The sequence below is a fragment of the Fusarium tjaetaba genome, assembly GCF_013396195.1.
Source record: "Fusarium tjaetaba strain NRRL 66243 chromosome Unknown NRRL66243_c0000087, whole genome shotgun sequence".
Classification (NCBI taxonomy): Eukaryota; Fungi; Ascomycota; class Sordariomycetes; order Hypocreales; family Nectriaceae; genus Fusarium; species Fusarium tjaetaba.
Genome location: NW_023501283.1, coordinates 47,804 through 61,317, shown reverse-complemented (window position 1 = coordinate 61,317; position 13,514 = coordinate 47,804). Strand labels below are relative to the sequence as shown.

The 13,514-nt window shown below is 49.3% G+C and overlaps 6 protein-coding genes across 6 annotated transcripts; 4 read left to right on the top strand and 2 right to left on the bottom strand.

Moving 5' to 3' along the window:
* Positions 1 to 78: 78 nt before the first annotated feature.
* FTJAE_4558 (cytochrome P450 monooxygenase oxidoreductase) lies at positions 79 to 1,773 on the top strand (the record flags this gene model as incomplete). The annotated part of the gene is made up of 4 exons (XM_037350974.1): positions 79 to 277; positions 331 to 1,313; positions 1,372 to 1,509; positions 1,564 to 1,773. 4 exons carry the CDS (start codon positions 79 to 81, stop codon positions 1,771 to 1,773), a joined length of 1,530 nt encoding a protein of 509 aa, XP_037208271.1.
* A 232-nt stretch (positions 1,774 to 2,005) lies between these two features.
* Positions 2,006 to 3,143, bottom strand: FTJAE_4557 (double substrate-specificity short chain dehydrogenase reductase 2; the record flags this gene model as incomplete). The annotated part of the gene is made up of 2 exons (XM_037350973.1): positions 2,006 to 2,932; positions 2,997 to 3,143. 2 exons carry the CDS (start codon positions 3,141 to 3,143, stop codon positions 2,006 to 2,008), a joined length of 1,074 nt encoding a protein of 357 aa, XP_037208270.1.
* Positions 3,144 to 4,273: 1,130 nt separating this feature from the next.
* FTJAE_4556 (uncharacterized protein) lies at positions 4,274 to 5,353 on the top strand (the record flags this gene model as incomplete). The annotated part of the gene is made up of 6 exons (XM_037350972.1): positions 4,274 to 4,330; positions 4,374 to 4,382; positions 4,437 to 4,642; positions 4,706 to 4,732; positions 4,778 to 4,842; positions 4,902 to 5,353. The coding sequence occupies 6 exons, from the start codon at positions 4,274 to 4,276 to the stop codon at positions 5,351 to 5,353; spliced, it is 816 nt and encodes a 271-aa protein (XP_037208269.1).
* Positions 5,354 to 6,027: 674 nt separating this feature from the next.
* On the bottom strand, positions 6,028 to 7,502 carry FTJAE_4555 (uncharacterized protein; the record flags this gene model as incomplete). Its single annotated transcript, XM_037350971.1, has 2 exons — positions 6,028 to 6,090; positions 6,141 to 7,502. 2 exons carry the CDS (start codon positions 7,500 to 7,502, stop codon positions 6,028 to 6,030), a joined length of 1,425 nt encoding a protein of 474 aa, XP_037208268.1.
* Positions 7,503 to 9,151: 1,649 nt separating this feature from the next.
* FTJAE_4554 (NADPH2 dehydrogenase chain OYE2) lies at positions 9,152 to 10,243 on the top strand (the record flags this gene model as incomplete). Its single annotated transcript, XM_037350970.1, has 1 exon — positions 9,152 to 10,243. One exon carries the CDS (start codon positions 9,152 to 9,154, stop codon positions 10,241 to 10,243), a length of 1,092 nt encoding a protein of 363 aa, XP_037208267.1.
* Positions 10,244 to 10,923: 680 nt separating this feature from the next.
* Positions 10,924 to 12,468, top strand: FTJAE_4553 (uncharacterized protein; the record flags this gene model as incomplete). The annotated part of the gene is made up of 1 exon (XM_037350969.1): positions 10,924 to 12,468. One exon carries the CDS (start codon positions 10,924 to 10,926, stop codon positions 12,466 to 12,468), a length of 1,545 nt encoding a protein of 514 aa, XP_037208266.1.
* Between the last annotated feature and the right edge of the window lie 1,046 nt (positions 12,469 to 13,514).

Genomic DNA, 13,514 nt, shown 5'->3' with positions numbered 1-13,514 from the left:
ACCTCGACAAGCCCAGACTCAAGAAGTAATCTCATCCTTAACGAACCTCCAGTGTCTTGACACTAGCGACACTTTGAGATGACCTCCCCGATTGCGGTGTTTGCCATCCCGGCAGTAGTTCTCGCGCTGCTCTTGCGGTTCATCGTCCAATCTTTCCGCTCTCCACTACGGACTGTTCCAGGCCCTACGGCCGCCCGATTCACAGATGGCTGGTACTTCTGGAAGGTCTGGAAGGGCTCATTCCAGGATGTGAACCTGGATCTGCACAAGAGATACGGTATATGAGCCTGCCGGTGCCTTATGAAACATCAACTGAATGCTTTGTCGCAGGAACGATTGTGCGATACGGACCCAACCGATATAGTTTCAACGATCCCGAGGCAGCCAAGACAATCTACGGTCTGGGCACTCACTTCCCAAAGTCATCGTGGTACTCAGCCTGGGCAAGTCCAGGCACATGGGCCATCTTCAGCGATCAATCAGTCAAACGCCACAACCAGAACCGAAAGTTGTACCAAGCGACATATGCAATGTCGTCACTTGTACACTACGAGCCCTTCGTCGATGATTGCGCCGACATCTTTACCCAACGTCTCTCCGAAATGTCCAGCACCTCAACTCATCTACCTGTCGACATGCGACACTGGTTTCAGTGCTATGCATTCGATGTCATCGGCCTGATCACATATGCAAAGCGCTTCGGCTTCCTAGACAGTGGAGATGATGTTGGTAATGTTATCGGTGCTTTGGAGGACCATTTGGGCTATGCGACCCTCGTTGGCATCTTCCCGAGCCTGCACAAGTACCTCTTCAAGATCAGGAACTGGCTTGCGGGTGGAAAGGGAACAGGACGAGCATACATCTTGAACTTTACAAACGAGAGAATTCGACAAGCCCAGGTAGCTCCCAAGCCCGTTGCCGCAGAGAGTGAGGTCACCATGGAAGACTTTCTCACCAAATTTCTGGCCAAGCATGCAGCCTCACCGGATGTTTTCACCCAGTATCACGTTCTTATGGGATGTACATCAAACATGGTGGCAGGGTCTGATACAACTGCTATCAGTCTGTCGGCTGTTTTGTACTATTTACTGAAGAGCCCGGATTGCTTACAGAAACTGAGGGCCGAGATTGATGACTTGACTGCAAGAGGAGAATTGTCAAAGTCTCCCACTTTCAAAGAAAGTCAGCAGATGGTCTATTTCCAGGCTGTGATCAAGGAGGCGCTGCGAATGCATCCCGCTACAGGTCTCCCACTCGAGAGAGTTGTTCCTGAGGGCGGCGCGACAATATGCGGACGATTGTTCCCAGAGGGAGTAAGTTCATTATGATGAAGCCCACAGATCTTGAGCCCGCTGCTGACGAATGACACAGACTATCGTCGGTATCAACACATGGGTAGCTCACCGTGATACCCGTGTCTTTGGTCAAGATGCCAATTCCTTCAACCCAGACAGATGGCTCACTGCAGAAAGTGAGAAACTCTCCATGATGAACCGTTACTATATGCCTGTGAGATTCCCACTGCTAATGATTGATCATATCACTGACGAAAGACCATTTTAGTTCGGACTCGGCTCACGAAACTGCATCGGCCGGCACGTCTCAATGCTTGAGATGTCAAAGCTGATTCCACGAATCATCCGCGACTTTGACTTCAGCCTTGATTCGTCGTTGCAACATCAGAACTGGCATACTCAGAGCTACTGGTTTGTGAAGCCGTTGGATTTCAAAGTGCGAATTCAACCACGCCTTTCAGAGAAGCAGAGGTACTGAGGAAGGAGGTAGAAATTGAAATGGTTGTAGTTATTTCTGTGGAAATATGTATCAGCCTTGACGAGATCAATGTTCCTATTCTTAGTGTTGACTGACAGACATTGAGGCCACTAAGAGTTACGTTCTTCGAAACAACACAAAGAGATTTATATCTTATGAGTAGCCTGTGAAATCCTTAATATGCGATAAATGTTGCTAGGCCATGGCCATTGAGGATTCGACGAAGACATCTTCACGACGTTTCACCGATCAGTTTCTCCGATAGCTCCCAAAGCTTCTCCGCCTCTTCATCAGACTCAGCCTTTGGATGCGCACCGCTGCAAATCTGACAATCTTCCAAAAATACCCCGTAGTTCTCCTTTCCCTCCCGTTTCTCTCCCGGCCCGAGTTTGGGATCCAGCGCCGCAACAACAGTGGTTGACCCTCCAGCCTGAAGATTCTTATACTTCACCCCTCTCTGGCTTCCTACCTTGACAATTGCCTCGCGGGCTTCAGAGGGCATGTGTCTGCTGAGTTCTGTCTCAATCCATCCTGGAAAAACCGCCAGAGACAAGATCCCGTAACGCTCATACCATCGCTTGTTGGCGCCGATGCTGAAGAGCAAGTTTGCGACTTTGCTCTGGTTATATGCTGCCAGTGGAATATAGCTTAGCTCCTCAACATTGGGAGAACCCCATGCTCTATGAACCTCGTAGTTGAGTCTCTCCTCTTCCGGTAGGTCCTTGTTTTTCTGCTCAAAATTGATGTCACTCCATCTCATGTACGCCCACTTTGGCGATCCACTGGACACATTGATAATACGAGTTGCACCCTTTGGACTCTCCTCAGAGGCCTTGATAAGCTTTGGCAAAATGAGTCTGGTGAAAAGGAAGTGGCCGATATGATTGGTTGCGAAATGCATCTCAATCTTCTCTGGGCTGAGCGCGCGTTCTGGGAGAAATGCGACTCCAGCATTGTTGATGAGTAGGTCGATCTTCGGAATGTCATCTCGACTGAGAAGTTCCGCAGCAGCGGCACGAACTGACTGTTGGCTTGAGAGATCAAACTGGAGGATGACGTAGTTGACCTGAGGGTAGAGACTCTTCATTGCATCGACGCTATCTTGGAGCTTGGCACGAGAGCGGCCGGTGATGATGAGATGTGACGGTCCCTGCGATGCCTGCAAAACGATCTCCGTTAGATTGTTGAGGGTCTATGAATCGGGGGCCATATTTCTCACGTACCAAAGCCTCAGCTGTTGAGTAACCGATCCCACCTCGATTCACTCCCGTGACCAGCACAACTTTACCGGAAACCTGTGCAGAGAAGGCTTGAGAGACCTCAAGGCCCTCTGTGACGCCATTAAACTGAGAGAATGTTGTTGAGGTCATGCTTATCAGTGTTGGATGATGATAATGGACTGCAGTACAAACGACTAGTCCAATACACGTGTGAATAGCCAACTTCTACACCGTTGTCAAGCGGGACAACCAATCAATTTATTAAACAAAAAAGTGGAATGAAACTTTGAGATCGCCATAGCGAAGCCCGCTTACTATGATGATTCAATCTGAGATGTTCGGAGAATAGATGCTATCAACATGGATTTAAGCGGAGTTAAGTGATGCAACTCCAGGATTTCGGCGACCCGACACCCAACTCCGTTGATCAGCTCCAAGCTACGACTTCATGCCGGGCTCTGAATAACAGGAATTTGAGGCTTTCGGTGTCATATACTCCGTTGAACTCGGATTGTCGGTGGAGCTGATCCCGCGGTACCGAACTGTGAATTAGCTTGTCGAGAGGGTCACACGGCTTGTTTTCGCGTGAAAAATGAACAAACAAGTCTATTCATATGGCTGCCTCCGCATTGTTTGACTGAATTTCTTTTTTAAGACAACCCGGCAAGGATGGTGCATACATCAGGCTCTCTCTTAATCTCAAACCATGGCCATACACCAGACTTCACACAGGCCGCGAGTCAATGAAGTGAATCTTTTTGTGAATTTGCCACGCCTGAGATTCGTTGTCCTTTTCTGGAATGGCCAAGATTGCTTTTCATCCGTGGTGAAACACGCAGCCTTGTTTGTGCTACCTGGCCTTGGGGAGCATGAAAACATCAGACTTTGCTCTGAGGCGTAAATATAAATTCAGTAGAAGGTGCACTAAACCTAGCCTAAGCTCATGCCATATTGTCTAAATCTTTTTATCACTTAGGATAAATGTACTGATCCTTTTTTCCTCCCCTAGCCTGAGTTCTGGTTGGGCAGGACAAAAGCAGGCTGTGACAGCCTGCAGCGCCAAGAACCTCATCACCAATGGCTGTCCATCATTGGGACAGCAGCTGAAAAATATTGCACATTCAAATTGAGCTATCGAACGCCATTTGGTCATGTAAATTATGATTGGGGTTACTGGTAGGATGTTTCAAAGGGTACTTGGGTTTGAGGATCCCCCCTCTTCTCAAACCCCAGAGCCTTGTTTCTGTTGACCCCAATCTTGCAAGAAACCGCTTTTCAACATGGACAGAGTCAACAAAATTCTTGTCTTTCTCTCGCTATATCTACAGAGTCATATCGTACCTGTTCAATGTGACTCGATAATCGGCTACACGGTCACAGATGGAACAAGTATCTCCACCCTCTTGACACCCAGATGACATTAAGTAACCAAAAGCATCGCAGCCGAAACGTTCAGCTGCCCGAGTCCAGCATCTTTCCGTACGACTCATACCTTCTCTGGTGACACCGATACGTACGCCCACTGCGACTGGTACCGCCGAGCCGCGCAGTAGTTTCGAATGGCGAGTCGGCACTTACTGCGAAGGGACTACGGCCCTGTTTACCCACTGGACAGAAGGCGGCTCTGGCTATTCATCCTCGATGATTTGGTAATAACCCATGGACCGCGGCTTATGTATACCAGCCAGGTACAGACTAACATGCTGTGGTAGCAACGGCGATTGCGTGGCTGTCAAGTTGTACGATAACCCTGACGATTTGGAGGACCTTTGATGGCTGGTCAGCTGCGATGACTCCATTGGTGTTTCATCCGGTTTCAGCACATTATTCGTCGACGATCCGACAGACTGTGAGTATTGCAATATACTGGGATATGTGGACAGTGAACTGACCTTTGTGGAAATGTAGGGGACACCACGACCGAAAGCACGACAACTACGAGCGAGTCTACGAGCGAGTCATTGACCACTGTAACCGATAGTGAATCGTCAACGGAGACTGAGACCACTTCATCCGCCACGTTTCCGTCAAGTACATCGGAACCAGAAGAAGCAGAGAGTCCCACTGATGAAGGGACCAAAGGCGGTGGTGGGCCGAGTGGAGGTGTTATCGCTGGTGCTGTAGTTGGCTCGATCGCAGGCGTAGCACTTATTGTCGGTGTCATCATCTTGGCTTTCAAGATGGGAAGAAGAAGCCGAGGTGATGACGAAGGGCCGGGTGCCGGGTTCAGAGATTCATTGAGGTCTATACCGATGCCGACCTCGGGGTCCCATCAACCTGAGCCGAAGCCGACTGTCCCAGTCATCCAGCCGGTATTTGTGGAAGAAAGCCAGCCTTACCGCAATAACAGTGAGAATTAGTCGCAAGTTTACGATCTAATACAGGAGAGGGAATCAGGATTGGAAGGAAGATCGGGCTGACAAAGTGTAGAACGCGATGTTTGCTAGAATATTACTAGCCTAGACATTCAATGTATTGTGATTTGACCTAAGTCGCTCTGACAGCCGCCTGGAAGCTATGCTATACTCGAGAGTCGGGTATGAATCTATACTCTTTCCTTCACCGCCGAGCTATTGATACTTTCGCGTGCAGGGGTATCTCATCTTGTCAAATGGTGTATTCTCGAAGAGTCTAAGATTGTCAATAAGAAGAGAGAGGGCGGCACCATGAGCGTCTTTGCCGTCATTCGGGGACTGAATGGTGACAAGTGCCGATGAGATGGTATAGAGAGGTTCATCTCGAAGGTCATTGGCGCCGAGCTCAATGTCGTTGGCTGGGCAAGCAATACATGCCTTGTGGCCTCTGTCATGGTTGGAACCCCAAACTGAAGTTTGGCCAGGCAGCAGGCGAAGTACGACAGGTTGCAGCGGGTTGGAGAGAGAAAACACAGAACATGTCGATGGTAAGGATATTAAATTGAATTAAACTAAAATGTGTGGGTATAAAACTACTAAGCAACAATTTTCTCACTCGAGTCCCAACGCCAAAGAGGAGTTCATAGTCCGTAAGCAAATCAGGAAGTGTGGTAACGACCTTAGATAGCGGTATCATAAGTCGGGAGAGCGTCATATAAGTCCTGTCCTGCCTGAACTTGTTCCTATTCCCTAATTAGTTGAAACTTCTTCCCAGATTCTTCGTAAAACTCACATAAGTCGGGACACGGTTGATGCCCGTCTCGTGATGTCCATCCACAGCAATCTGCAATGGAAGTCGTAGGGTGAAGCTGGAGCCATGCGCTCTCGAAGCTAAAACAACCTCTAGCATGTAGGTCCGGCTGATGAGGCAGGAGTAAAAGGTCGGAAGCAAGATCTTGTTATCAGGGCTCGGCAGCTCGATCGAAACAGGCAAAGTTGCTGTATGTCGAGGGGCTTCCACCTTGATGATATCACTACTCTTGGAACCTCGTCTGGAAGCTGTACGGGGAGGCTCCTCGCCCATGGTAGAGTTCTCTGAGCCTCTGCGCGAGCTCGGGGCTGACATTGAAGCTGATGTCTGTTCCCAGTGAGGCGCCGGAGACTTGGTGACCGTTGCACTCTCATCGAGAACAAAGCTTAAGATGGGATTCGGCATGACGCTGGGGAAGTTGTGTTGATCTGGTAGAAAGCTCAGATGGCCTGTAGAGTAGTATGTCGATGCTTTGATAGTAGCTGACTTTGCGTACATCTCGGGTGGAGTCGCTTTCTTAGAGGTTGGCCAGAACTCGAGATCGATATTGAGTGAGCATTCTGACGGTTGAAGCTTGTCGGCTGAGATGATGACGGGATCTGGTTGGCGAGTGGTTGCTCTGACGTAGCCTAGCTTGGAGGAAAGAATGTCTTTTCGGATTGACTTCTCTTGAGTCATGGTGAACCGTGGGTTTCCTGGTAGGATATGCAGAGGAGGCTGCTCTGGAAGATAAGGCATGACTTTCACGGGATGAGTTCTTTCGAGAACCATTGATTTGCCCTTATCGGTCTTGAGAAGTGCTCGTGCATCGACACCGTAGTTGATAGCAACGGTATGGACAGCCATGTCATCATGCTCCCATGATCCAATAGTCGGCGGTAACTGCAGATGCCGTTCCCGAATGATTGGATTTCGATGCTTGCAAGCTGCGCTGGGTAGTTGGTATGGGATCACGAAAGAGAAAGGGACTTCGTAGGTTTGACCAGCCTGAAGCACTCCATCGGCCGGCAGAGCACTTTCTGGGATTGGCATTCGAAGCTGAAGAAACTTGTGTCCTGATTTAGGCATAGTGCCCTGGTGAAACATCTGAACCAATGTTGTTTCAGAGCCTGTGAAGATTATCTCGAACGCATCGACGGTTAGATCCGTGCTTGGCGAGAATGACACAGTGCCAGTGATGGTTGAGCCGGAGGTGTAGATCTTGGCCTCGAAATGTCGATCGATAGTGATTTCGAGAGGACATTCTGACTTTCTCCGGGTGGGAACCCAGCTTCCTCTACGCTTTGGTTCAACTTGGATGGTGTTGGCGGGCGTAGTGTTGAACAAAACCTGCGCAACCGACATTTTGATCGTGTTACTCGAGGGATTGTTAGCGCTGACAGTGAGAAAACTGGATAATCTCAGTCATGAGCTGAGATAAGGATGAAAGTTTGAGATGAAGATGAAAGAAGACAAAGGTGTCGTCCCCCCGATACTTGAACTGACCTTTCAGTGCCGCCACAAGACGAGTTGGGAGTGCCAACACATGACCCTTTATCTCAGCCAAGGCTCTGGTCTGCGGTGATTGGCCATCATGGCCGACACGACGCCCTTGTAGCGCATTTGGCCGCCTGCAATTGGCTAACAAAAGCCGACCCCAGACTTGGAGCCAAGACCTCCGATTCCCGCACGACTTCACGCCCTGGGACTGACATTTGCCAATTTCTCATCAGACTCATCGAGACAAATGATCAGCAGCTTACCAATCGCAATCCATCACATCTCAATGCTGACCTGCCAAGTCGTCGCATGTTGCTACTCCCATTCTACGACATTTACTAGCACATTCGTGGGGGAATCGCTATCTCCTCGGGCTGTCACACTTCCACGAGAGCCAAGAACTAGCAGTAAGCCACCTATCACTGAGTGAGGGGTACCGCCATGATCACAGGGAACAAATCAGCCTATAGTTATCTCGAGCCAAGATACGCAGGTATTTTTCGCAAAGCACCGCGCTCAAAGATAAGGCTTCGGGATGGCTGTGCCGCGCTATTCCAAGAAATGCTTCTCTGATGATGTTACCACCGGCTATACGGCGTGCGACGCGCCCTGCCTGCCGTTGGGGGAGGTTATTGATTGGGTTTAGTGGCATGATCTACCCCAGACTCTTGCAGTTTTCGCTTCAAGTGGTGGATGGTGACAGACGGTTAGGGCGGTAACTTACAGTACGTTTTTGGTGGTGGTGACCGGTAATCGGCGGGGAAAAGTGAGAACAAAGTGAGAGCACAAACAATGGCGCAGGGATTGGTCAAGGGTTTTGGACAAGCGTGCCGAGAATTTGGGCTTGAGTCGGAGATGCTCTCATTTGTCACATGCGTTAAGTTTATACTTGGCAGCCACAGCCGCCGACGTTGCACTTGGTTCAATTATTAATGAGATTGAGTAAACGGCGTTGAGGCTCTGAGGAGGCCATTGAGTAGATTTGAGCGAAAACAAGCCTCTATTTCGCAGAAGCACGCGACATCGCAGTACATCACCATCAATTAAAAAAGTCTTCACCCATGGGGCTCCTTCGGAAAATGAGAGCAGATCCACAAGCTTCCCCAAATACAGTGGAACAATATATTTACTCTCATCTCGTGAAGTGGGCTGGCAATTGCCGATGAGCTTGTTCTCACTCAGCCGCATCTCAGCGTAGGTAGTCATTCAATTGGATCGAGAATTTTCCATGGCTCCATTTCCCCAACGTTGATCAGGAACTTTTCCAGGTCTCCTCAATTATATGGAGATGAAAGAGAAAATGAGAGCATAACTTCCGTTCAAGATCCACCGACTCCATCGTCAACTTCCGACCGATATTGACAGATGGATCTGACGTGACGTGCTTGGCCAATGCGGGGTCTTATCGCCACGAGGTCAGCTCCGATAATCCACCGTTTGACGGATAATGAGACCACAGTCTCGGTAATTAGTTTTGGTGTTTTCTGAACTTTTGCAAATAGTTCATATTCGACATGACAAACATTACCAGTCCTATCGATATCGGGAAATGTTCGTTGAGGCATCGCGTCGTGATGGCGCCGATGACGCGCCTGCGGGCAGATGAAAATCACGCACCGTTGGATATGATGAGGGAGTATTATGCGCAGAGAGCATCAGTTCCTGGCACGCTTCTCATTACGGAAGCGACATTTGTGTCAGCGAAATCACGAGGGCGTGATGAGAATGCTCCGGGGATATTCACGCAGGAGCAGGTCGAAGCATGGCGACATGTAACGGACGAGGTTCACAGCAAAGGGTCCTTCATCTTCATGCAGCTATGGCACGTCGGTAGAGCAGCTCGTCAACATGCGCTGGACAAGGCTGGCCTGGAAATGGTCAGCAGTAGCGATGTCCCCATCGACAAAGAGTATCCGACACCACGGCCCATGACTACTGAGGAAATCTGGGAGTGCATTGCCTCTTTCGCCAGTGCCGCTAGAAATGCCATCAACGCGGGTTTTGACGGTGTCGAGATTCACGCTGCAAATGGATACCTCATCGACCAATTCACGCAAGATACATGTAACAGACGAACAGATGGATGGGGCGGCAGTATCGAGAATCGGTCACGATTCTGTCTCGAGATCGCGAAAGCTGTTTCACAAGAGATAGGCCCAGACCGGACAGCTATTCGACTGTCACCCTTCAGTACGTTCCAAGGCATGCGAATGCAGGATCCCGAGCCGCAGTTCACCCACCTGATCTCCGAGCTGAAACCCTTGGGGCTCGCGTACCTCCATCTCATTGAACCCCGTATCGCCGGAAACGTGGACAGGGAGACTGATGACATGGAGAGCCTTGACTTTGCGCTTGAGGCATGGGGTTGGGTCGGACCAGTCATTTTGGCTGGTGGTTACACAGCGGAAAAGGCAAACAGAGCCTTGGAAACAAGCTTCAAAGACCGGCCTGTTGGGTTTGCGTTTGGGAGACACTTTATTTCTAATCCGGACTTGCCGCTTAGGCTCGCGAGGAATATTCCCTTGGCGCCGTATCATAGGAATACATTTTACAAGGTAAAGAGCGCGGATGGGTACACGGATTATCCTTTCAGCGAAGGACGGTAGAGTAAACGACAGTATATTGATACGACAGTTTCATTATTTCGATTGTTGACGCATGGAAGATGCTGGATCCTACGCAATAAGCAATGTTAGGCTGCTGCATGAGTCCATGGCCGGGGTGGCATAAGATGAGCTGGGACGAGACGAGAATGGGTATGAAGGTGAAAGAGGCAGTGTATTAGTTGCAACTTCTGAAACATCGGAATGTTCTTTGTGAGTTTAAAGAAACACATGCACGACCTTGTTTTCTGTGTAAGTCTTATGGCATCCATGAAGATGAAAGCCGTTTCAGTGCCGATAGTGGGGCGGTGCAACTAACGTCGACCAAATTCACGAAGCCAAACATTGACGTCTGCAACAAAGTGAGTGCGCACACAGAAAAACAAACAACAAAACCAAGTGAAACAATCTTTACGTGGCCGCCCTTGTTTCGTCTTCCTGCATCCTCAAACAAGATTGGGTTCCCGCCGTTGACGCCTGAAGAGTAGCACACGTGGCATATCACATGACTCCGCAACCGCAATCTCATCTACCGTTACCGCTTTAAAATTGCCCAGCATTCGTTTGTGCCCGCACTTCACCATAAGCGACAGCATATCCTCTCCTCTTTCACCTCACTCCTCACTCACAAATCTTCCCGGAATCTTCGGCAATGCAGGGCATGTCGTCGTCGTCCGCCGACAATGCTTCCTGATGCGACAATCGACAGTGCAGCTGACAAGCTTGCCAAGTTCCGCAACAACAACGCCCTCAATGATATTCTCGACCAGTACGCTGTTCTTATCGAAGACTATAAGCGTCTTAAAAGCGATTATGAAGAGGAGCGTGAGGGCAGAGAGCGCTACAAGCAGCTCGCAAGAGGTCAAGAGCGTAACCCCTTTGCTCTCGTAGTCGTCGACGGAGATGGTTACATCTTTGACGAACGCTTCGTCAAAGACGGTGAAGAAGGCGGCAGCAGAGCCGCCAAGCAACTCAACGACACTATCAAAGATAGTCTACGCCGCAAAGGTCTCGAATCCTGCGAGGTCATGGTCCGCGTCTACGCCAACCTCACAGGCCTATCAAAAGCGCTCTGCAAGAACGGCCTCGCCGGCGCAGAGAAGCGCTCCTTCTCATCCTTCACAGCCGGGTTCAACCGCTCATACGGCCTCGCCGACTTCATCGACGCGGGCGAGTTAAAAGAAAACGCCGACTTTAAAGTCAAGGCCATTCTGCGCCTGTACGCCGACAACGCCCAGTGCAAGCATATTTACTTCGCGGCCTGCCACGACGTGGGCTACGTATCCGACCTTATCCCCTTTAGGGGCAACCGTGAAAGATTCACGCTTATTCGAACGCCGAGTGTGTTGTTTCATAAGGAGTTTGACAGACTCGGTATGAATGTTGAGGAACTCCCTGGCGTGTTCCGCCATGTGCCACTCACATACGCTTATTCTACTACGCAAACAAAGGCGGCTCTTGCGTCGTCCAACAATATGGGCAAAGTTGTCAGCGCACCTTACACAAATTCTACGATCAAAGGAAACTCGAATGATGGGAACTCGGTCTGCAACTTTTATGTGCAGGGAAATTGCCGATATGGCAGCGGCTGCAAGTTCTCTCACGGCGACAGTAAAACATCCAGTCAGAATAGCACACCTTCGCCATCAACCTACGGCACAAGCACAAAGAACCTGACAGGCGATTGGCGACGCGGCTCCAGTATCACCAAGAGCAACATTGAGTCTCTACCTCGAAAGGAGGACATCCCAGATGGATGTGTTGCCATCAATGCTGTCGAGGACCGTCTCGACGCTTACTTACCCCCGCCTGATCCCGATGCTGCAAGACGTCTCAAGCTGCTATCGCAGGAAAAGAGATTCTGCAATAATGCACAGCTTTATAATTCATGCGAGAGCGACAACTGTGGATATGAGCATGCACCAATTGATAAGGACCTGCTCCCAGCGCTTGAACATCTCTCACGTTCTGTACCTTGTACCCGTGGGGGAGCTTGTCGCAGAGCAAACTGTGTTTATGGACATGTATGCCAACGGGCAGATTGCCGCAATCGAGCTGGAGGAAAAAGCTATTGTCGTTTCCGCCCACGAGTTTGCACCGCAGATTACTCCCCAGTCGATTATGTTGAGGCTGTTGACCAGGCTATGATGTCCCCATCCCTACACTCCGAAGACATTGACGGGCGTAACGCCGAGAATGGAGGAACAAATCTATGGGGAGATCAGTAAACAACAACAAACTACAACGGTATACCTGATACAATGGGTATACACATTAACGCATTTTGGTGAAAGGGGCTATGGTTCTATCTCGAGGGCCTCATTATAGAATGGCTGAGGCTCGAGGGCGCTCGTTATCTTGCGGAATTGCCTTCGCTTGTACAATATGGCGAATACGGAATGCTGAAGGCTTTTAATGTTCATTCAACTGGACAGATCAAGGGGATAATTCGGATGGGCCGTATTCAAGAAAATCGAGTTTGGACATCTTGTGAAAGGGCACTAGAATACGGTACTTGCACAAATATAAATACAAGGATACCATGGCGGTCAAGTCTGACTCGAGGTTGTGACAACGCGACGGTGTTTGGTCTAAAATGGTCATAAAAAATGCCAGTATTTAGGTGAGTTTTCGTGTAACTTGGTGCACTCTTTTTGTTTGGATCGTAGGTGAAACTTCAACATGAGAGTTTACAAGACTCAATGATAATGAATGCAGAGAAGATGCGAGGTCCTGGACGAATGAGATCCACGTTTTATTATGCTAAATAGTTTTGGATCTTTATTCGATTATCATGTCGGATGATCATGTCTCTCTTCTCGAGCCCAATGTACCAACACGGATGCCCAACACGACGAGCTTGTCGAGCATGAGATGCCTTCCAGTTACAGTGGACTTGTTGTCTGGGTGATCCAGGAGACTTCTCTCCGCTTCGTATGGAGATGGAAAGTGAGATGTGCGTGACTTGGAAGTGGACAGCACCAAAGAATGGAAGTCACTTCTCATACATATTTCCATGGAAATTTCACAGTAGCTTCCTTTTGAGGGGTTATGATGAGGCTTAGAGCCCAGTCAGACTTCAGATCACCTGAATCTGTTGAAGGAGCACAAAGTATTGATTGACTGTGTGAAGCCTCGTCAATAACCAACATCATGATAAAATGAACACTCTTTGTGAGCTTACCTCAGCACTCAAGCAATCTCTCAAGCTGGAGACAGAAATGGATCGTTTGTTATGGCTCTCGAATGGATTTGGTCCTTCCTCCACGTTACG